Source organism: Pan troglodytes, chromosome 10 (assembly GCF_028858775.2).
Source record: "Pan troglodytes isolate AG18354 chromosome 10, NHGRI_mPanTro3-v2.0_pri, whole genome shotgun sequence".
Lineage (NCBI taxonomy): Eukaryota > Metazoa > Chordata > Mammalia > Primates > Hominidae > Pan > Pan troglodytes.
Window position 1 is genome coordinate 31,315,653 of NC_072408.2, and position 23,216 is coordinate 31,338,868.

General features: G+C 42.7%; 1 protein-coding gene across 2 annotated transcripts in view; it reads left to right on the top strand.

Annotated features, from left to right (window-relative positions):
* The window catches only part of GNS (glucosamine (N-acetyl)-6-sulfatase), a 45,836-nt gene extending 25,853 nt beyond the window's left edge, over window positions 1-19,983 (top strand). For both annotated transcript variants that reach the window (XM_522454.9, XM_003952134.6), the window contains 5 exons: window positions 4,482-4,583; window positions 10,442-10,549; window positions 11,848-11,958; window positions 13,370-13,530; window positions 16,627-19,983. In XM_522454.9, the coding sequence (XP_522454.1) occupies window positions 4,482-4,583; window positions 10,442-10,549; window positions 11,848-11,958; window positions 13,370-13,530; window positions 16,627-16,705 (561 nt within the window). In that variant the 3' untranslated portion in view covers window positions 16,706-19,983. The remainder of the gene's footprint in view (window positions 1-4,481; window positions 4,584-10,441; window positions 10,550-11,847; window positions 11,959-13,369; window positions 13,531-16,626) is intronic.
* The last annotated feature ends 3,233 nt before the right edge of the window (window positions 19,984-23,216 follow it).

The following is a 23,216-nucleotide window of genomic DNA, read 5'->3' on the forward strand; positions in this document are numbered from 1 at the left end:
TTCTGGTATGTTTGGAGCCTTTTCTTTGATAACTCTACAGAAATTCAACATCAGGGTTTGGGTGTCTGGAAACCTGATGTGTTCTGAGGGCCCGTTGCCATCTTGTTCTTTTCAGTAATTATGCAAGTGTCATTCTTTCAGAGCAAGAATAAGCAGGTTCAATGCATGATACCCTTTGATTTAAGCCCCAGGAATTTTTTTTTTTTTTTTTTTTTTTTTTTCTTGAGACAGGGTCTTGCTCTGTAACTTAGGCTGGAGTGTGGTGGCACAATCTTGGCTCACTGCATCCTCCACCTCCCAGGCTCAGGTGATTCTCCTACCTCAGCCTCCTGAGTAGCTGGGACTATAGGCGCACACCACCATGTCCAACTAATTTTTGTTTTTTGTTTTTTGTTTGTTTGTTTGTTTGTTTTTGTAGAGACGGGGTTTCATTATGTTGCCCAGGCTGGTCTGGAACACCTGGGCTCAAGCAATCAGCCCTCCTCCCCTCATTACAGGCATGAGCCACCACAGCCAGTCTACCCCAGGGTTTTCTAAGGACTTTCATTTGATTAGGATATTTATATACTTAAATCCTAAGAACATTCTCAACCTGAGAAAGTGTGATTTATCAAATAATTTATTTTTTTGTCTGGGCATGGTGGCTCACGCCTGTAATCCTAGCACTTTGGGAGGCCAAGGCAGGTGTGGATCACCTGAGGTCAAGAATATGAAACCAGCCTGGCCAACATGGTGAAACCTTGTCTCTACTAAAAATACAAAAATTAGGCCAGGCGCGGTGGCTCACGCCTGTAATGCCAGCACTTTGGGAGGCCGAGGCAGGCGGATCAGGAGGTCAGGAGATCAAGACCATCCTGGCTAACACAGTGAAACCCCGTCTCTACTAAAAAATACAAAAAATTAGCCAGGTGTGGTGGCGGGCGCCTATAGTCCCAGTTACTCGGGAGGCTGAGGCAGGAGAATGGTGTGAACCCAGGAGGCGGAGCTTGCAGTGAGCCAAGATCGCACCACTGCACTCCAGCCTGGGCAACAGAGCGAGACTCCATCTCAAAAAAAAAGAGGCCGGGCGCGGTGGCTCACACCTGTAATCCCAGCACTTTGGGAGGCTGAGTCAGGCGGATCACGAGGTCAGGAGATTGAGGCCATCCTGGCTAAAACGGTGAAACCCCGTCTCTACTGAAAATACAAAAAAAGTAGCTGGGCATGGTGGCAGGCGCCTGTAGTCCCAGCTACGTGGGAGTCTGAGGCAGGAGAATGGCATCAAACCGGGAGGCAGAGCTTGCAGTGAGCTGAGATCATGCTACTGTACTCCAGCCTGGGTGACAGAGTGAGACTCCGTCTCAAAAAAAAAACAAAAACAAAAACAAAAAAAAACAAAAATTAGCCAGGTGTGGTGGCAGGTGCCTGTAATCCCAACTACTTGGGAGGCTGAAGCAAGAGTATTGCTTGAACCCAGGAGGCGGAGATTGCAGTGAGCCGAGATCGCACCATTGCACTCCAGCCTGGGCAACAGAGCAAAAAATCTGTCTCAAAAAATAGATATATTTTTGGTCTTGTCAAAGCTTCTTCTGTTCCAATCCGTAAATGATTTTTTTGTTTGTTTGAGATAGGCGCTCTCTCACCCAGGTTGGAACGTGGTGACTCAAACATGGCTCACTGCAGCCTTGGCCTCCTGAGCTCAAGTGATCCTCCTGCCTTGGCCTCCCAAAGTGCTGGGATTACCAGCGAGAGCCACTGTGCCCAGCCCTTAAATGAATTTTTAAGTTTATACTAGACAAAAGCAATACTGTGAAACTAGTGTTTCTCAAAGTCATCACATTGATAGGTGAATCCATCCAAATTCTTGGTTATATAAAAACCAGAGGTAGGTATAATTCTTTTTAACTCTTCATTCATACTTGATATTTGCTAGAAGTCTCCCATCTCCTGATATAGTATGCTAATTTTGAGACTGTCCGCTTATTCAAATAAAATTCTAGAAGAGGAGACATTTTATCCATTATATTTAGGGGAGTGTGATCATTATAGATTTCTAGGGAGAAGGAGTCCTGGAATGACTTGTGCTTACGGTACTTGTGCTGAATCTTAGTGACTTTGGATTTATACTGGAACTTACCCCTTTATCTCCAGAGAGCAAAATGCCATTAGAAAGAGCCTCGGCTGGGTGCAGTGGCTCACGCCTGTAATCCCAGCACTTTGGGAGGCCAGGGCAGGCGGATCACTTGAATTCAGAAGTTTGAGACCAGCCCAGGCAACATGGCATCGCTACGAAAAATTTAAAAATACAAAATTTAGCTGGGCATCATGGTGTGTACCTGTAGTCCCAGTTGCTCTGGATGCTGAGGCAGGAGGATCAGTTGAGTCTGGGAGGTCAAGGCCACAGTGAGCTGTGATTGTGCCACTGCACTCCAGCTCGGGTGACAAAATGAGACCCTGTCTCAAAAAACAACAAAACAAAAAAGAGCTTCCCCCCACCTCACCAAAAAAGGAACAAGCCTCCCATTATACAGGTGGTGGCTTTTGCAATTTTTGGTGAGATGATTTGGTGAGATGACAGTCACCATTTTATATCTCTGGGTTTTTTTATGTTTCCTCTTTTCTTTTAAAACTGCCTTGGACATCATAGTAGTATCTGAGGAACTGGCTTCACCTCATTCATTTTACAGATATCACTGAAGATCTGTTAGTCACACTTCAGGGTCTGTAGATGGCTTGTTGTCTTGATCTCATTCTGGAGATGGTATCTCTCTCTGACCCTCCTTTCCTGCTGTGACCTCTTCCATATTGACACTCACACTTGATGACTGTTTTCCAAGCTGCTCAGTTTGCCTGGGGGTCTTCGAACCAGGAAAATTATCTGTAACAGTGAGTCTTGTATCATCCCTGGAGACATCGTTTTTTGTGTGTGAGGTTTTTCCCCCACTGAGTAACATATGGATTGCCTTTCTCCTGAAGTGCCTGCCTCTGGGCGGTAATACCTGACAGCTGCAGAGTTAGACTAATTGATTCAGGGCCAGGATATTTATCATTCTGCCCTCTAAGAGCTGTCCTGGCCATCAGGAAACCTGGCCCCTGATAATATTCTGAAGCTTTTTTTTTTTTTTGCCTTTCATATCTGTACTTTTGGTTTTGTTTTTAAATTAAAAGTGGCAGGGCTGGGGTGTTTTTGTTTTGTTTTATCTCCCTGTTTGGCCTCTCCTAAGATGATCTAAATGTTCTCAACAGTTTTGAAGACTGTTACTTCCTGTCAGTAAGTAATGGCTTTTCCAGTTATAAGCTGATAACTTTGCTTCAGTGACTTGTGTTTCATTTCTTCACCTATAAACACTGTGTCCAAGGACTGTGATGAGGAATAAATGAGAATAAATGTCAAATGCCTGGCACAGTAAACTTTAGTTCCCAGTTTTTCTCACTTCCTCTTTGTTTCGCTCAATGGATTGTTTCAGTGCTTGAAGATTTTTCTAGCCTGTGACCAAGTGACTTCTATGCTTACATTCTCTCTAGGCCTGCATTATCCACTTGTGGCTGTCGAGCACTTGAAATGTGGATAGTCCAAATGGAGATGTATTATTATTGTGAAATACCAGATTTCAAAGACTTGGTTCACAAAAAGTTAAATCTCATTGATTTTTTAAAAAATATTGTTTACATGTTGAAATATTAATATTCAGATATTTTTATAGGAGGTTAAAATATATACAATTTTACCTGTTTTTATTAATGTGGTTATTGGACAATTTTTAATTACATATGGGGTCCCCTTTATATTTCCATTAGGCTACTCTGGATTAGGCCCTGTAGAGGCATTGTCTTACAGAAGGAAAATAGTCTAATAACCAAGGAAATAAGTCAAAGTATAAATACAGGACAATGCCTTTAGTTTCTAGAATGTTTAAAAACATCTAAGTCTTTTGCTCTTAAAAAAACTTTTATTGCTACATTTTTGGAATAAATTTTCTGCAGCCTTCACAGCCTGTTGCAAACATATTTTGGCAGTGTTGTCCCTTTGAGAAGCTATAAAAAGAGCTAATAATTCTCACTGATGGGAAGCATTCCTTTTTTGAGGCCTTCCAAAATGTCTGGAGTTCATTTGAAATCAAATTTAGTTAATCTGAATAATCAAGTTGTAAGACACTTTGTATAAAATAATTAGACCAACATTTTTCTCATGATTCGCAACAAACTCAAAGCAGTCCCAAAGGAGTTTTCAAAAAACATTTTGATCAATAACAGAATGGGTAGAATAAATATGTAACTTGCCAGGGGGATATACTATTATACAAGCCTTATAAGCCTTTATATTTTGTTTGAAGTTATTATAGTTATATTTGGATCTATGAGACAGACCAAAGTATGGGCTGTATAAAAGGTAATAGTGCTGTTGTCTCATGGGCAGGGTGGGGGGAAGAGAACTTTAGTATAGGTAGAAAAGGAAAATGAGACCAGCTGTGTTCTAGATTGTTTTTCCCTCATTCTCATAGATGCTGGTTGCCAACATTGACTTGGGTCCTACTATTTTGGACATTGCTGGCTACGACCTAAATAAGACACAGATGGATGGGATGTCCTTATTGCCCATTTTGGTAAGTATAGCGCCCTCAATCAGGCCTGAGCCAAGACCGCAATAAATTCTGGGTTGTGTAAAGACTTAAGCATTTAAATATTAAATAATACTATTAAATTTGGGGGCAGAAAATCTTGTGATGTGAAGGAGTTTTCTAAAATAAAATATTAGACCACATGTGAAATCGAGAGTTGTTTCCTCCCCTCTTTTGCTCTCCTCTAAGAACACCCACCATAAATAAAGAGAGGTTGGGAACACACTTGCAACATACATAAAAAAGAGTCATTAGTCCAAATACATGAGTTCTTAGCAAAGATTAATATCCCAGTGGGAAAATGGGCAAAAAAAGTGGCTAATCAACTTGCAGAAGAATTAAAAATGGCTAAAACAAACGCAAAAGGATTACTTCAGTGCTAATCACAGAAATGCTTTAACTGAAGGAGACCTCTCTCTGTGAACTGACAAAGATTTTTAAAATACCCAAGATTTCAGAAGTCTGAGAATTTGGAAACTACTTCATATACTTTTCATACAAGTGTAATCAGTATAACTTACCAAGAGTTTAGTTTAACAAGACATACCACTTCAGAGTACACATGTCAAAAACAGTCAGACAAATTAACTTTTGCCTGTCTGGTGAGAGAAAAGTGGCATTTGGTCTTACTGTGCATCTGTTTGTTTAATAATGAGGTGAATTATTTTTTAACAGCTTAATTCCCATACCATACAATTCACTCATTTAAAGTGTCGGCCGGGCGCGGTGGCTCACGCCTGTAATCCCAGCACTTTGGGAGGCCAAAGGTGGGTGGATCACCTGAAGTCAGGAGTTCGAGACCATCCTGGCCAACATGGTGAACCCCTGTCTCTACTAAAAATACAAAAAACAAGCTGGGCATGGTGGCGGGCATCTGTAATCCCAGCTACTCGGGAGGCTGAGGCAGAAGAATCACTTGAACCTGGGAGGTGGAGGTTGCAGTGAGCCGAAATTGCGCCATTGCACTCCAGCCTGGGCAACAAGTGAAACTCCATCTCAAAATAAATAAATAAATCTTTTTTTTAAAAGTATCCAATTCAATAGTTGTTGGTGTATTCAGAGTGGTACAACCATCATCATAATCTAAGAGCATTTTCATCACCCTAAACTCCCAGGCACATTAGTCACTCTAATAGGAGAAAACTGAAAATCCAAATATCTAGTAGAGAATTGATTAAATTGTGGTGCAGGGAATTGATTAGATCTGTTGCTCCCATTCCCACCACGAATCTTCTTTACGTCTGTATAGATTTGTTTGTTCTGAACTTTTCATATAAATGAAATTACATAATATGTGGCCTCTTGTAACTGGTTTTTTCACTGAGCATAGTGTTTTCAAGGATCATATCATTGTAACATGTGTCAGTACCTTGTTCTGTTTTACTGCCGAATAACATTCTGTGTGTGAATATATCACATTTTATTTATCCATTCATCAGATATTTGGGCTGTTTCCACTTTTTGGCTATTATGAATAATGCAGTTGTAATGGTTTTGTTTGTTTTTGAGATGGGGTCTTGCACTGTCACCCAGGCTGGAGTGCAGTGTTGCCAATCACAGCTCACTGCAGCCTCAGTCTCCTACGCTCAGAGGATCCTCCCACCTCAGCCTCCCCAGTAGCTAGGACTGCAGTTGCCGGCTACCACGTCTGGCTAATTTTTTTTTTTTTTTTAAATAGTAGAAATGAGGTCTCCCTACATTGCTCAGGCTGATCTCGAACTCCTGGGCTCAAGAGAACCTTGCTTGTTTTCCAAGATTTTAAGAAAAAAAAAAAAAATCCTCCCCCCTCAGCCTCCCAAAGTGCTGAGATTACGGGTGTGAGCCAATACTTGCTATTATCTGTCTTTGTGATTATATTGTAGTAGGTGTGAAGTAGTATCTCATTGTGGTTTTGATTTGTATTTCCCTGCTGACTATTGGTGGTTAGCATTTCATCATGTGTTTGTCAGCCATTTGTATAGCTTCTTTGGAGATGTGTTCATATTTGGATCCTTTGCCCAGTTTTTTTTTTATTGTGTTATTGATCAGGGAATCACTTTTCATTTATGCCTTTTTGTGTTTCTTCCTTTGAGAAATGCCTCTGCATTTTTGCGTATCATAGTCTCCTTATTATGACTTGTCTTTTCCATGTATTAAGATATGGGAGCCAGGTGCAGTGGCTCACACCTGTAATCCCAGCAATTTGGGAGGCTAAGGCAGGCTGATCTCTTGAGTCCAGGAGTTCAAGACCAGCCTGGGCAACATGGCAAGACCCAGTCTCTACAAAAAATACAGAAAATTAGCCAGGCATGATGGTGTGCATCTGTAGTCCCAACTACTTGGAAGGCTGAGGTAGCAGGATCGCTTGAGCCAAGCAGGTGGAGGTTGTAGTGAGCAGAGATCACACCACTGCACTCCAAGAATTGAATGTATATATTGTTTCTTTTAATGTTTAGTGTCCTTTGTGTATTTATAAAGATGTTTCTAAACTTTGAAGCCAGAAAGCTATTCTCCTATATTTTCTCCTAAAAGTTTTATAGCTCTGCCTCTTACATCCAAGTCCTTGATGTATCTAAAATTTATTTTCTTGTAAGATAGGAGTCAGGGATTCAGTTTCTTTTTTTTTTTTTTCTCTATAGATACTCAGTTGTCTTTTTTTGCTCCACGAATCTGTCCATCCCTGTGCCAATATGATTTTGTCTTATAAAGCTGTGTAACTAAATCTCAATTTGCATAGGCATACCTTATTGCAATAGGCTTGTTGTCCTCATGGGGATCCTAGCCCCTGTCTTCCACATACATAAACTTTAGAATCAGCTTTTCAGATTATCTGAAAAATGTTGGCTTTTGGTTGGAATTGCATTTAACCTATAGATCAGTTAGAGGAAATTTTACATCTTTTAACTTTTCATACAAGTCTTATACTTTGTACCTTATTAAGTTTATTTCTTTTTTTTTTTTTTTTTTTTTTTTTTTTTTGAGACAGAGTCTAGCTCTGTCGCCCAGGTTGGAGTGCAGTGGCGCGATCTCAGCTCACTGCAAGCTCCGCCTCCCTGGTTCACGCCATTCTCCTGGCTCAGCCTCCCGAGTAGCTGGGACTACAGGCACCTGCCACCAGGCCCGGCTAATTTTTTGTATTTTTAGTAGAGTCGGGGTTTCACCGTGTTAACCAGGATGGTCTCGATCTCCCGACCTCGTGATCCCCCCTCCTTGGCCTCCTAAAGTGCTGGGATTACAGGCATGAGCTACTGCACCCGGCATTAAGTTTATTTCTAATTAGAAAAAAAAACTGATTCACTCTAGGGGTAAAAATTATTATGTTGTGTATAATTTCTCTGCATAGTTCTCTAAGTGCCACTTAAGATGTGGTTCTTTTCCTTGTTCATGTTTTGTTTTTGGAGGCTATTCCGATGAAATACTGATGTATTAGAACAGTTAATTAGCCATGTGTGGCTATTTGAATTAAAAATGAAATTCAGTTCTTCGGTTGCACTAGCTGCACATCATGTGCTCAGTAGCCATCATATTGAACAGCAAAGATCGAGAACGTTTCAGCCAGAAAGTTCTGCTGGACTAGCAGTTGGCAGACTACAACCTGTGGGCCAAATCTAGCGCACCCCCATTTCTGTAAATAAAGTTATATCAGAATACAGCCACACTCATTCATTTATGTATTGTTGATGGCTGCTTCCCTGCTACCTGAGTAGATGTGACAGAGATTGTATAGCCAGGAGCCTAAGTATTTACTCTGTGGCCTTTTACAAAAAAAGTTTAACAACTCCTACAGACCATGAGTCTCAAACTTGGTCAGACATCAGAATCACTCGGAAACTAAAATACTAATGCCTGGGCCTCACCCCTAGAGATTCTGATTTAATTGGCATGAGATAGAATCCCTTGGGATTTTTCAAGTTTCCCTGGTGATTTTAATATGCAGCAAAGTTCAGGAACCACTGATCTAGACTTCTCAGGTGCTCTTTTCTCCTCTGGACACTTTGACATTCAAGGGTGGGATTTTGAAGTTCACTCAATTCTGACAGTTCACTCAATTCCACCTTCTGGCTTCCATGGCTCAGGTTTGGCAGCATCATGAGGTTTGTTTGTTTGTTTTTTCCGAGACAGAGTCTCACTCTGTCACCTAGGCTGGGGTGCAGTGGTGCAATCTCGGCTCACCACAACCTCTGCCGTCCGGGTTCAAGCAATTATCCTGCCTCAGCCTCCCAAGTAGCTGGGACCACAGGTGTGTGCCACCATGCCCAGCTAGTTTTTTGGTATTTTTTAGTAGAGACGGGGTTTCACCATGTTGGCCGGGCTAGTCTCGAACTCCTGACCTCAGGTGATCCGCCCACCTCGGCCTCACGAAGTGCTGGGATTACAGGCGTGAGCCACCACGCCCAGCCGGCATGAGCTTTTTAAGTCTCCAGTGACTCATGATTTCTGAGATCCTGAGCCGCACAGGATTGTTCAAGTTTCATTGTAGAACAACAAGTTAGGAAATAATTCCTATCTCTAACTCCCCCTTTTCAGGTGGCTGCGGCATTCAAGGCCTTGCACAAGCCGTTACCCATTCCCCGCTGTACTCACCCACATTTAGCATTCTTTAGAGCAGTGATTCTCAAACAGGCATTCCCCAGAATTGCCTGTGGGACTTGCTAAAACCCAGGTTGCTGTCCACCTACGTTAGGAACTAAGAATTTGCATTTCTGACAAGTTTCCAGGTGATGCTGCTTGTCCTGGGAACCACATTTTAAGAACCACTTTTTTAGAGCAGTGCTGCTCAGATTTTTACTATGCGTGGAAATCACCAAGAGTTCTTACAAAATGCAGGCTTTGGCTTATTAGAGCTAGAGTAGGACCTGAGATTCTGCATTTCACCAAGCTCCCAACCAGACTTTGACCATTTTAAGAGCAGCTTCTAACCTGGTCTTCCTGTCTTTCCACTTTTTGACTGTTATGAATAATGCAGTTTCTGTCTCTAGATTCTGCCACTAAGCTGACTTTTCTAAATCACTGCCTTGATTGTGTTACCTCCCTGCTCAAAAACCTCCTATGATTTCCCATCACCTGCTGTTCTTCATAGGACAAGCCTGGGCAGCATGATGTTCAGGGCCTTTTCCTGTGTGGTACCAGCCTGCCTCTCCACCCTCACTGTGCACTGCTTCCTTGTCTGAAAGCTGGGTTTCAGGAAGCCACACATCTAAGTGGTCTGCGTTCAACCTATACTCATGCTCTTTGAATCTAAAACTTGCTCCCGTTCCTAGATTATTTCTCCTTTCACCATTTGTGTCTTAAACTTGCTGCTTTCAAATGCTGCCACTTCTTTCCTTCCACACCATGAATGTACATTGAAGAGTGAGTGAATTAATGTACTATACCTTCATTCTGACCATCAAGAGGTGCTTTGAACCTGTTACAGTCTTTAGCACACAAGTCTGTGGAATATTTCTTCATTGTCCTTGTGTCTATTAGGTTATAAGTTTCTTAGTCTGAGCTTAAAACAGTTCTTACATAGAGCATATGACAGTATTATTTATTCTAGTCTGGACTTTCAGCAACTTGCACTGTGACTTTGATTCTTGCTTAGCTACCTTGTCAGGTTCCATTCCTGACCTGATTCACAGAAGTAGCCTTGGGAAGAAACTATTAAATTTTCAAAGCATTTGACCATCATTTGTAAAGGCCCTTAAGTGCCAAACATACTGCTCAGTAGCTTTCATATGTACCTGTTTTAGTCATTCCCTTTAGTTACTGAATGAACAGTCCAATTACTTTTGACTCCCAAGTCCCCTTTAGCAGTCAATTACTTTGTGATCTTTATCATAGTCTATGTGCATTACAGAAATTCCGCTTGCTCTTCTTTCTAGAGAGGTGCCAGTAACTTGACCTGGCGATCAGATGTCCTGGTGGAATACCAAGGAGAAGGCCGTAACGTCACTGACCCAACATGCCCTTCCCTGAGTCCTGGCGTATCTGTGAGTAATAGCTTGAATCAACTTAGACAGCTTTCTCACTGACAACATGGCAAGGTGCTGGTTGCCATGTGTCAAATATTGAAACCTTTCATCTGAGTCATGTTCCTTTGTCACTGACTGTGAGTGGTTTAGTAGATGGACAAAGGTAAATCCAGTGATCTTGGAAATGATGCTGCTGACCTGTCATCAGAATGTGCACTGTTAATCTTCCAATTTATGTAGCAAGTGCATGTATCCACCCGTGTTCTTATCAATTCCTCTTCCCTGTTTTCTACCCCTCCCAATAACAGTACCATTTTTTTTTAATTAGGGATAATGTTACTGAGGCATGCAGTAGAGAGATGTGGTTCCTGCCCGTAACCATGCCATTATGAGTGCCTCGCATTGGCGGCAGCCAGGCAGGTCACAAAGAGGGAAACAGCCATGTTGGCCTCACTTTGGAGAAGGGAAAATAGGCTTCCACTTGGAGTTGATTGATTCTTCTAACACCAAAGTGTTACAGTGTAATGAACCAACCAAAAGTGCAATAACAGATCATATGGTAGACAAATTAGATTTAAGTCGTACCTGGTGATAAGAACACTCATAAATAACTTACTTGCACATGATTCCACAAAACTCATTTTAGCCTTCTCCTCCAACTTCTTAGGGTGACATTTCCTAGTAGCTCTTAGAAATGAGTCATTTGGGCTGGGCACTGTGGCGCACACCTGTAATCCTAGCACTTTGGGAGGCCAAGGCAGGTGGATCACCTGAAGTCAGGAGTTCGAGACCAGCCTGGCCAACATGCCGAAACCCCATCTCTACTACAAATACAAAAATTAGCCGGGCGTGGTGGTGCATGCCTGTGCTACTCAGGAGGCTGAGGAAGGATAATCGTGTGAACCCGGGAGGTGGAGGTTGCAGTGAGCTGAGATCGCACAACTGCACTCCAGCCTGCACGACAAGAGCAAAACTCCATTGCAAAAAAAAAAAAAAGAAAGGAGTCATTTGAGTTGATTTCTTCTTGCCAACCCATACATTTTACAGGTGCCCATTTTAAGTAATTATTGTCAGGAGTTTAGCAGACAAGGATGGCAACAGTCTACAAATGGAACAACCCATATACCTTGATCAAGTTAGCCAAAGGAACAAAACCTCACATCTGTTTTTGAGTTACTGGCTTCCCCATGGAAGGTTTTCTAATTGCTGTCAAATTGCACGTCCGGCATGAGCCAAGCCGATTGCCCTTCTAGGCAACTAGGTATTTGTTACTATGGAAGAACTGTCTTCATTTAACTTTTGAAATATCCCTACAGCAATGCTTCCCAGACTGTGTATGTGAAGATGCTTATAACAATACCTATGCCTGTGTGAGGACAATGTCAGCATTGTGGAATTTGCAGTATTGCGAGTTTGATGACCAGGAGGTAAGAGGGACTTCTGCCTGCACTTCCCCCGCTCCTTTCTTGCTGGTGCTTTGTTGGCTGGACTTGGTGGCATAAGAGCAATTCCAAGGCTGCTCCCTAGGGAAGAGGTTGTGTTTCTTATCTGTGCTTCACTTTAGGTTTCCTTCAGTTGTAAGGCCATGTCTCACTTCTCTAATTGTAATCTTTCTGAATTGAGTTCTCTCCACTCCCACCACCACCCAAATATACACTTTAAATGCACAATTCATGTTTTCAGAATGATAAATGCTTTGTCTGTTAGCTTCCCTGGTAGATTGGGTGGAGCATTTTCTAGAAAGCTTACCAGCACCTGGTGTATTCGGAAACTCCTGTTCCCACCACAGCATAATCCAATGCTGCTGTAATAGATTAGAGTGGGGGTCAGAGGCCCAGGAGTCCATCCATGGAAGAAGGTGGTTTTTGGCCAACACAAGTTGGTATGGATTATCTGAAGGATCCCATGGACTCTAGTCCCTTGTGGTTTCTTACTGTTTATCAGCATATGCTCACCTGCCCCATCTGGCAACCCTCATCTGACCATCTGGAACAGATGCCCATCTGTGTTTCTCAGAAATGGACTCATTCTCCACTCCATTTGCAGCTGATAAGCACTTTGGACAACAAGCAAGAGAGCTTTCCTCAAACTCAGTTCCTGTTCCCTGCTCCCCCATAATGTTTATCAGTTTGATAACTACTTTATAAGTGATTGTGTGAGTGAGGGCAGCTACCTGAAGCCATTATAGGCAAAATTACCTACCATCTTTCTAGCCTCACATTTGACTCCAATTTGGAGAACAGCATACAGATTATAGAGGGAAAAGTACTGCGTTAGACCTGTCTTATTTTAGAAATAATAATTAGTATTGTGTCCTTCCCCAATATATCCACAATTACTTTTTAAAATAGGAAAACTTAACATTTCTATAACACAGGCAAGAGTACTTTCATATCATTCTCATTTGAACTTCACAATTCTAGGGCAAAAATCACCTTTAAATGTTCGCTCTCACTTTAGTAACTTTATTGCCAAGTCTTGTTTCTGAGACCTTGCCATTGGAGGCTCCTGCTTTCTGTTCTAATTACAGAAGATAATGCATTTCTTCCCCATACCCTCTCTTGCCTCTGCCTGAAGGCACAGGGTGTGCAGGGGCCCCTTTTTAGCATGTGGCTAGAGACCCGAAGCAACTGAACCCGCAGAACAGATGTTCCCTCATCTCAAGGAAGCAGTGAGCTCTTTGAGGATCTTGAAAACAGATTGAGAGTCTCCAGGGCCTTGATTTTTTTTTTTTTAATCTACCTCCTCCCTTCCCCTTTAGAAATAAGTCATGTTAAGAGTATTTCTTCACGGCTGACCTTTGCTCTTTTCTTTCCTCCATTCTTTCACGTCTTCTAGGTGTTTGTAGAAGTCTATAATCTGACTGCAGACCCAGACCAGATCACTAACATTGCTAAAACCATAGACCCAGAGCTTTTAGGAAAGATGAACTATCGGTTAATGATGTTACAGTCCTGTTCTGGGCCAACCTGTCGCACTCCAGGGGTTTTTGACCCCGGGTAAGTTTCCTTTCTCTTATTTACTTGGCCAAGTTTTTTCTAGTAGACATGCTGTTCTTGAAGGCAAAGGGAGCCCTTTTTGCTGTGAGATGATGATTCCTCTGCTTTAGAGGGAATACTGTGTTCTAATTGCATCAGCCCGTTGTGCTGGGAAAATCAAGCTTTTGAAACTTTTGTTCTCCACTGCCAGTTGGTACTTTAGCCAGAGGTACAGCCCTGCTCCCCACCAAACATGGGGCTCTTGTTATTTTCGTGCTGTGATTATTGTCATGGTACCACTTGTTTGCATTGGTGACACTTGGGGCTTCTTTAAGTAAGCTGCGACCCACTGCTGCCCTGTTCCCCTGTTCCCTAGAGCTTGCAAGAGTATATGCCTTCATTTCATTTCTCAGAAACCCCTACTACAGAAACTTGAATGTTTGCTGGTGAATTTAATATATTAAACACACAATGAAAATAGAAGGTGTAAACTCAGATGTTGAAATATATAAGCCCATTGCACGATATGGAGGTATAAAGGATGTTTAGCTATCACCTGCTAAGTCAGATTTGTTCCCCACACGGTCCTTCTTAGTAACTTTTCAGCAGTAACACTGGGTGTCAGTACACCATGCATTTGAGCTGCTGGTGGCAGGAAGCTTGTCATTTATCTTTTGCTTGAAGATCATGAAGTTTAAAAATCAAACTTTCACTGGGAAAGGAATATTTTAGTTCCTACCTTCAGACTGTAAGAGAGGGAAGAATGATGTCCTAAGCTGATGGAGAGTTATCACTTAATTTTTTAGCCGTCTTTGTATTAAATTTTATCTTTAGTCCAAATTAGAGACAAATAAATGTGAATGAGTAGAAAAACTCGATGATAGACTGTTCATTGTTTGCTTTTAAATAATGTATATAGTGCCAAAGTGGCATGGACACCAGTAAACTAAAGCCAGGTAACAATATAAAAACATAATATTTATTATTTTATATCACTTGAATGAAGTAACTGTTTTTATATGGATAATCCCATTAGTACAATAAGAATGGTCAAGAATTTTGACCATTGGTCTTTACTTTGGTCTTTCCTCCAAGTTAGTGAAATAGATCCTAGCTTGGTACCAGTTACCTGAAATAGGAAGTCCAGTCCCTAAAATAAAAGCACAAGACTTCCAGTTTACATGTGCTGACTTTGCAATTTCCAACAGTTACTTAGCTCAGAATGTTCTTTTAAACCAAATTAAGTTAGATGTCGATAGCAGTTAATGTTTTTTAACCATGTACTCCCTGGCTGACTCTGGGAACTTAAAGCCAGCATCTGATTAAATCTTAAATGGAGGGTCAAGGGACTGGACCTCTTGGATTATGATGTGTGGCCAAACAGTCCCTGACCATGCCACTGCTAGGACATGGACCTGCCAGGCTGGCATCTGGTTGGCCAGTGCAAGGTAGATGGAGCCAGCTGTCTGTTTCTTCTGAACATCTGGCTCTAAGTGTTAGAATTCATAGAATTTCCACACAGCCCTTAGAGCCCAAACAGGTAAATTTCAAATGAGGAAATTGAGCTTGCAGTTGTGATTTGCCCAAGGGTCACCCTATAAGGAAGTGAATACATTATTTCCTAAGCAAGTTTTGTTTGGTTTTTAACAAATTGTCTTCCTCACATTTTAGAAGCTTATAACTAAAGTGCTAGATGCTGGCTTTGCTGATGTTAGCCTGAACTACTTAAACTTAACCTGATTTTCTGTTTTAAATTCCTTAGCCCTGATTATTCCTTTCCTATCAAACATTTGGGCCTGTTGAGTCCTCCAAAATGGGGTCATCAGACCAGATCCTGTGAGCCCAATCTAGCCCCACCTGCTGGAACACAGCCTCACACATTCCTTTACCTGGTTTTGGCTGCTTGTGTGCTTCAGCAGCAAAGGAGAATGGTTGGGACAGAGACTCTATGGCTCCCATACCCTAAAATATTTATTATCTGGCCCTTTACAAAAAATCTTGGTCAATTGCAGTTCTAAAATGCAGTAGTCCCCCCTTATCCACAGAGGATCTATTCCAGAACCCACAGTGGATGCGTGAAGCCTCAAGGATAGTGCCAGGCCCAGTTGCCATCAGTCGGAAGATGTTTCTGTTCATGTCTTCTACCCACAAATTTTATGCCTTTTCCGTCTTAACTAAGCTTTTGTCATGCACTGTGGCCCTAACTTTTGCAGTTTAAGGTGTGGCAGCAAAACTAGAATTCGTTTTTCCTTCTTCATGATTTCACAGATAGAAGATTCATTCCTGGCTGGGCGCGGTGGCTCACATTTGTAATCCCAGCACTTCGGGAGACCAAGGCGGGCAGATCACATGAGCCCAGGAGTTCTAGACCAGCCTGGGCAACATGGTGAAATTCTTGTCTCTACAAAAAAAAAAAAAAATTAGTCAGGTGTGGTGGCGCACGCCAGTGTTCCCAGCTACTCTGGAGGCTAAGACAGGAGAATCACTTGAGCCCGAGAGGTGGAGGTTGCAGTGAGCTGAAATTGTGCCACTGCACTCCAGCCTGGGCGACAGACTGACTCTGTCCCCCTGCCAGCGCCCCGACCAAAAATGACTCATGTTTATGGTGAGGCTCTTGTAGGTCTTAGCAGTCTTGCTGTATGATTTTTTCTTTCCTTATTAAGTCAAGAGCGTTCACTTTTTCACTTAAAGGCAGCACTTTATGGCTTCTCTTTGGCATTTCTGAATTGGCAGCACCACTACTCTTGTGGTTTGGAGCCATTATTAAATAAAATCAGGGTGACTTGAACACAAGCACTGTAATAATGTAACAGTTGATCCACCCCTACTCCCTCAAAAGAAAAAAATCTCAAATCTTGCTGCCTTCTGACACCTTTCAAGATTAACCTACTTGTTTTTCTCCTCTTGACTTGCACTGTGTGACTTTGTGTGTGCTGACTGGTGATAGAAATGTTCGGAACTGTCGAGGGCTCATGTTTTGTACCATAGACTTTCTCACTAGAGTCCCTTCTGGTGATTTGTTTCTTTTACACCCCTTCCTGCTATCCTTTCCACTGAATAATATTCTGAGTGAGAAGCTAGTGAGAGCTAATGTTACATTTGGTTTTTCCTCCCCAGATACAGGTTTGACCCCCGTCTCATGTTCAGCAATCGCGGCAGTGTCAGGACTCGAAGATTTTCCAAACATCTTCTGTAGCGACCTCACACAGCCTCTGCAGATGGATCCCTGCACGCCTCTTTCTGATGAAGTGATTGTAGTAGGTGTCTGTAGCTAGTCTTCAAGACCACACCTGGAAGAGTTTCTGGGCTGGCTTTAAGTCCTGTTTGAAAAAGCAACCCAGTCAGCTGACTTCCTCGTGCAATGTGTTAAACTGTGAACTCTGCCCATGTGTCAGGAGTGGCTGTCTCTGGTCTCTTCCTTTAGCTGACAAGGACACTCCTGAGGTCTTTGTTCTCACTGTATTCTTTTTATCCTGGGGCCACAGTTCTTGATTATTCCTCTTGTGGTTAAAGACTGAATTTGTAAACCCATTCAGATAAATGGCAGTACTTTAGGACACACACAAACACACAGATACACCTTTTGATATGTAAGCTTGACCTAAAATCAAAGGACCTGTGTAGCATTTCAGATTGAGCACTTCACTATCAAAAATACTAACATCACATGGCTTGAAGAGTAACCATCAGAGCTGAATCATCCAAGTAAGAACAAGTACCATTGTTGATTGATAAGTAGAGATACATTTTTTTATGATGTTCATCACAGTGTGGTAAGGTTGCAAATTCAAAACATGTCACCCAAGCTCTGTTCATGTTTTTGTGAATTCTAGGCTGGTGCTGCACTGAAATAGAGCAGTAAGCTTGTGATAAAGGCCAATTCCAGGTAGCTCTTGAAGGTGATAGCCATCTACTTTCCAACCACAGGGAGTGCCAGTTAACACTGGAAGGATTAAGGCAAGGTCCCTTCTCTTGAGACTCCCCTCTGAGATCTGAAAAATGAAGTGGCTTAGGAACATCAGCAGTGAAGAACTGCCAAGAGTTGGTGAAGGTTGTCTCTTCCGAGGGCCTTCTGAAGACAGGGCTCTTGAACAGACAAGTGGAAGGGCTGTACCAGGGATAAAGGAAGGAAGTGCCTGTCCAGCAGGGAGCTTGAATTTAAGTTCCATGTATGAAGTTGTTGGCTCTATCTGCATTTTTCTGTCATTCTCTTCATTTGTTTTAAGGTGGAAAATTTTCTTACAGTTGATGCAAAGTATCAACTACTTTACCCTAACTTCTCCCCTTTTAGATGGGTTCTTCCTGAGTTTTGGAGTCTTGTATGATTATCAGTATTCCCCTGTCAAAATCAAATCTATTCAGGTTTCTTCACTGTTGAGAACACCTAAATGTTTTTATTTTTGAGAAGTGGGGACAGAGTCTCACTGTGTCACCCAGGCTGGAGTGCAATGGCATGATCTCAGCTCACTGCAACCTTCGCCTCCTGGGTTCAAGCGATTCTCCTGCCTCCGCCTCCTGAGTAGCTGGGATTATAGGCACGCACCACCACGCCCGGCTAATTTTTTGTATTTTTAGTAGAGACAGAGTTTCACCATGTTGGCCAGGCTGGTCTTGAACTCCTGACCTTGTGATCCACCCACCTCGGCCTCCCAGAGTGCTGGGATTACAGGCATGAGCCACCACGCTTGGCTAAGAACACCTAAATTTTTATGTTTCTTGGCTCAAAAACCAGTTCCATTTCTAATGTTGTCCTCACAAGAAGGCTAATTGGTGGTGAGACAGCAGGGGAGGAGGAAGAGCTGTGGTTTGTAACTTGTTCAACTCAGGCAATAAGCGATTTTAGCTTTATTTAAAGTCTTCTGTCCAGCTTTAAGCACTTTGTAAGACATGGCTGAAAGTAGCTTTTCTATCAGAATTGCAGATAGTCATGTTGGGCTAACAGTCAATTGGATATCTTCCTTTACCTCACATGATCCCAGCAACTGTAGTGGTATCTAGAGGTGAAACAGGCAAGTGAAATGGACACCTCTGCTGTGAATGTTTTAGAGAAGGAAATTCAAAAAATGTTGTAACTGAAAGCACTGTTGAATATGGGTATCGGCTTTCTTTTTCACTTTGACTCTTAACATTATCAGTCAACTTCCACATTAATGAAAGTTGACCATAGTTATTTCCAAATAAAAAGAAACCAACTCTTACCAGGTCTTGGACTGTGATGTCATATTATTCAGTTTTATGCTTGTTCCTGAGCAGAACTCATAAGAGTGACATAGTCAGCTGCTGACGGCACCTCAGCCACGCCACTCTTACTCAGTTCAGTGGGTGTGCTTGCGTGGTAGGATGTGGTGCAGCCCTCTCTACGCTCTTCTATTTTTGGTATATTTCCTATCTAACCTTCAAATAGCTTCCAATTCTTTTTTTCTTGGACTGGCTTCATTCTGAATTTGTGCTAAAATAATCTTTCATAAAGAGACCTCAGTTTATAGCGTAACAGACTACACAATGCACTGATGTTTTCATAATGTTTAAGGGACCCACTGCAAGAAGCTTGCTGCCTCCTTTTAATTGTATTCATTTAGATTTTGATTTTCCATGTTAAGAAGGTGAGGTCCATGTTGGTGCCCTTCAGAGTAGAGAACCATGTAAACATTAGGAATGAACAGAGGCCTTAGGAATGAATAGAGAGTTTGCCTTATACAATTTCCTGTTACAAAGCTCTCCCTCTCATGCAAAGTAGGGAACACCTTTTGAGCATCTTTGAATTTGACAAATGGTGCTGTTGCAAACACTTTTTTTTTGAGATGAAGTCTCGCGGTTGTCACCCGGGCTGGAGTGCAGTGGCGTGATCTCGGCTCACTGCAACTTCCACCTCCTGGGTTCCAGCAGTTCTCCTGCCTCAGCCTCCCAAGTAGCTGAGATTACAGGCGCCTGCCACCCCACCTGGCTGATTTTTGTAATTTTAGTAGAGACGGGGTTTCACCATGTTGGCCAGGCTGATTAACTCCTGACCTCAGGTGATCCACCTTTCTCGGCCTCCCAAAGTGCTGGGATTACAGGTGTGAGCCACCGTGCCCGGCCTGCAAACACATTTTAATTGACAACACTAGGGCTGTTGTACAAAATAGTAATGATAGCCATGGAAGTTTTACCTTATTCTGTGAGAAGTGTTCTTAAACTTATTGTCTAAACTAAGGTTTAGTGCTTTTTTAAAGGAAAGTTGTCCCAGGATTCATCCTAAAGAAAGCAAAAGTTAATTCAACTGATCCACCAATGGAATTAGATGGGTAGAGTTGGGTTCTTGAGTTTTACCACCACTTAGTTCCCACTGAATTTTGTAACTTCCTGTGTTTGCACCTCTGTTCCTATTCTGCCCTTGCTCTGTGTCATCTCAGTCATTTGACTTAGAAAGTGCCCTTCAAAAGGACCCTGTTCACTGCTGCACTTTTCAATGAATTAAAATTTATTTCTGTTCTAGTGGGAATGTGTCCTTTGTTTTAGTTCACAAGTAGTAATTTTGACAAGATGCTTTCTTCTGATGCAGTTTGTTTTAATCACTCACCTAGTACTGGAAATGGGCTTTCTAGTCAGATCCTATAGTCTCTATCTGTATAGCTCTTACATACATGGCCCCTACTGATAACCCCTGAATGAAGCACCATGTAGAAAATATTTCCTGATAAATCTGTATGTATTTACAGCTTTGGAGAAAAAGTCTTGTCTTGGCTGGCTTTCAAACAGACTAAGCTCGCCTTCAAAGGTGCTTTGCCATGTGATCCATTGCTCTAGATGAGGAATGACTTCTTACGGGGTCAACAAACTTCTTAAAGGGATAGACGGCCAGTATTTTAGGCTGCCAGGCCATGTGTTCACTGTCACAGCTATTTACCTTTGCTGTTATAACACAAAAGTAGCCATAGACAATGGATAAGTGTGTGGCTGTGTTCCAATACAATTTTATTTTCAAAAACAAGTAGGTCATAATTTGCCAACCCCAGAGCTTATAGGTTGCCTCATATCTTAGCAGTTCTGAAGACCACATAGAAAACAATGCTAGACACATAAAATTGCCAGATTACTATCAATCAGAAAAACAGGTGATTTGGGCCAGGGGCAATGGTTCATGCCTTTAATCTCGGCATTTTGAGACCCCAGCAGGAGGATCACTCGAGCTCTGGAGTTGGAAGACCAGCCTGGGCAACATAGCGAGATTCTGTCACTATAAAAAATATTTAAATTGTAAAACTGAAAAATAATAGGGGATTTGGATATATCACAATTTTAAGGTCATTTATTAGGGTCTGGGATTTGTACCCTTGCAAGCTAATTAAGTAGGTCTGTTATTTCATGAGACTCCTGGGATAAAGACAAAGGACTGTAGTACAGCACAGCAAGCAGTAAGAGCCTGTCAGTTCACACTTAACAAACACCCAAGTCCTACAGGTATGATGCAAAGGGCCCAGAGGGATGCCTGCACATGCAGTGGGTTTTGTTACAGGAAAAGAACATTAGGCTTGGGGAGGCTTCGTCCAGGCTGGAGTGCAGTGGCGCAGTCTTGGCTCACTGCAACCTCCGCCTCCTGAGTTCAAGCGATTCTCGTGCTTCAGCCTCCTGAGTAGCTGGGATTACAGGCACACACCACCACACCTGGCTAATTTTTGTATTTTAGTAAAGGTGGGGTTTTGCCATGTTGGCCAGGCTGATCTCCAACTCCTGACCTCAGGTGATCCGCCCGCCTCGGCCTCCTAAAGTGCTGGGATTACAGGTGTGAGCCACCACACCCAGCTGAGCCTGCTGTTTTATAGCAAGCACTGAGCGAGGCTGCTCTTTGTTCCAGAAGGAGACGTTAACTTATCCCTCAAACTGCTCACTACAGACAACCCTGAGGAATGGCCAGCATAAAAAGTGGTCAGCCTGGCCAACATGGTGAAATCTCGTCTCTACTAAAAATACAAAAATTAGCCGGGCGCAGTGATAGGCACCTATAATCCCAGCTACCTGGGAGGCTGAGGCAGGAGAATTTCTTGAACCCGGGAGGCGGAGGTTGCAGTGAGCCAAGATTGCACCACTGCACTTCAGCCTGGGTTACAAGAGTGGAACTCTATCTCAAAAAAACGGTCAGGACCTTGCGTTCTTGGCATATCCAGCAAGGAGGTGCAAGGATGCTTGGGGTTCGTAGTGGATTGCCTCTCCCAACAGCTGTCAGCTGTTCAGTAGCAGGGGATCACCTGGCTGGATGTTTCTTCCCCCTCCAGAAGGGCTAGAATGCTAGATCAGGCCAAGAATAGCAATTGCAGACCTAAATGCTTAAGTGAGATATTTTTTTTTTTTTAACCTGGGACCTAAGGCCAAAAGAAACATGGGAAAGAGAAGTGGGTGCTGGCCTTCCATATTTCAAGACAAGACATCAAGACCTTGAAGTGATGAAAAGGGAAAGAATAACAAGATTAAGCATCGGGTCAGATTTAGTGTTGAGAGCTACCTGGTCTGGCCTTTGTCTAAATACTAGAGAAAGGTGGCAGAGAAAGGAGAGCCCCTGTGATCACTGACCAAATACTAATAGAAACGCAAGATGGTACAGAGCACCCGTAAAGTCACTAAATTACCATCCTAAACATTGGAAATTTGATTGATTACATCACAGTCAAGCCATCAACAAGGAGGAAGAGAATCTTCACTTGCATAGACTTGGAATGAAGATAAATACAGACTCCATTAGATCCTTTTTTTTTTTTTAACTTATCCCAGCTATTCCCACTGAAACTGGTGCCTGCCCTGTAGAACCAAATTCCCTACAGAAGTAGTGTTTGTTTCATCTTCCTCTACCACCAGTGGATTTATTTCTATTGAGACAGCGTCTCGCTCTGTTGCCCAGGCTCGATGCAGTGGCCCTATGTTGGCACACCACAACCTCTGTCTCCCAGGCTCAACTGATCCTCCCATCTCAGCCTCCCAAGTAGCTGAGACTAAAGGCACACACCACCATGCCCAGCTAATTTTTGTATTTCTAATAGAGACGGGGTTTTGCCATGTTGCCCAGGCTGGTCTTGAATGCCTGGGCTCAAGAGAGCCACCTGCCTTGGCCTCCCAAAGTGCTGGGATAATGGACATGAACCACTGCACCCAGCCACCACCAGTGGATATAAAGGGCTGGTCATATGTCTACATGAAAGTCTGTTGAGGCAAGAGCTGACAACCAGAGAGCCCAAAGGATACAAGCTAAAAGCATCGTGCTGAGATCTCTATTGATGGCCTAGAATCACTGAATAAGACAAGATTTAGATGTGGGACATGGGAGCTAGCTCCTGGAGTATGGTAGAGTAGATGACAGTTCTAAATCTTTTTTTTTTTTTTTTTTTTTTTTGAGATGGAGTCTTGCTCTGTCGCCCAGGCTGGATTGCAATGGCGCAATCTCGGCTCACTGCAACCTCCGCCTCCCGGGTTCAAGCGATTCTCCTGCCTCAGCCTCCCGAATAGCTGAGATTACAGGCGCCTGCCACCATGCCAGGCTAATTTTTGTATTTTTAGTAGAGACGGGGTTTCACCATGTTGGCCAGGATGGTCTCCAACTCTTGACCTCGTGATCCGCCCGCCTCGGCCTCCCAAAGTGCTGGGATTACAGGCGTGAGCCACCGCGCCCGGCCTTAACAGTTCTAAATCTTAGTCTTTGAGAGGAAGATTTCATGATCACCTGCTGGTGAGACTGATAT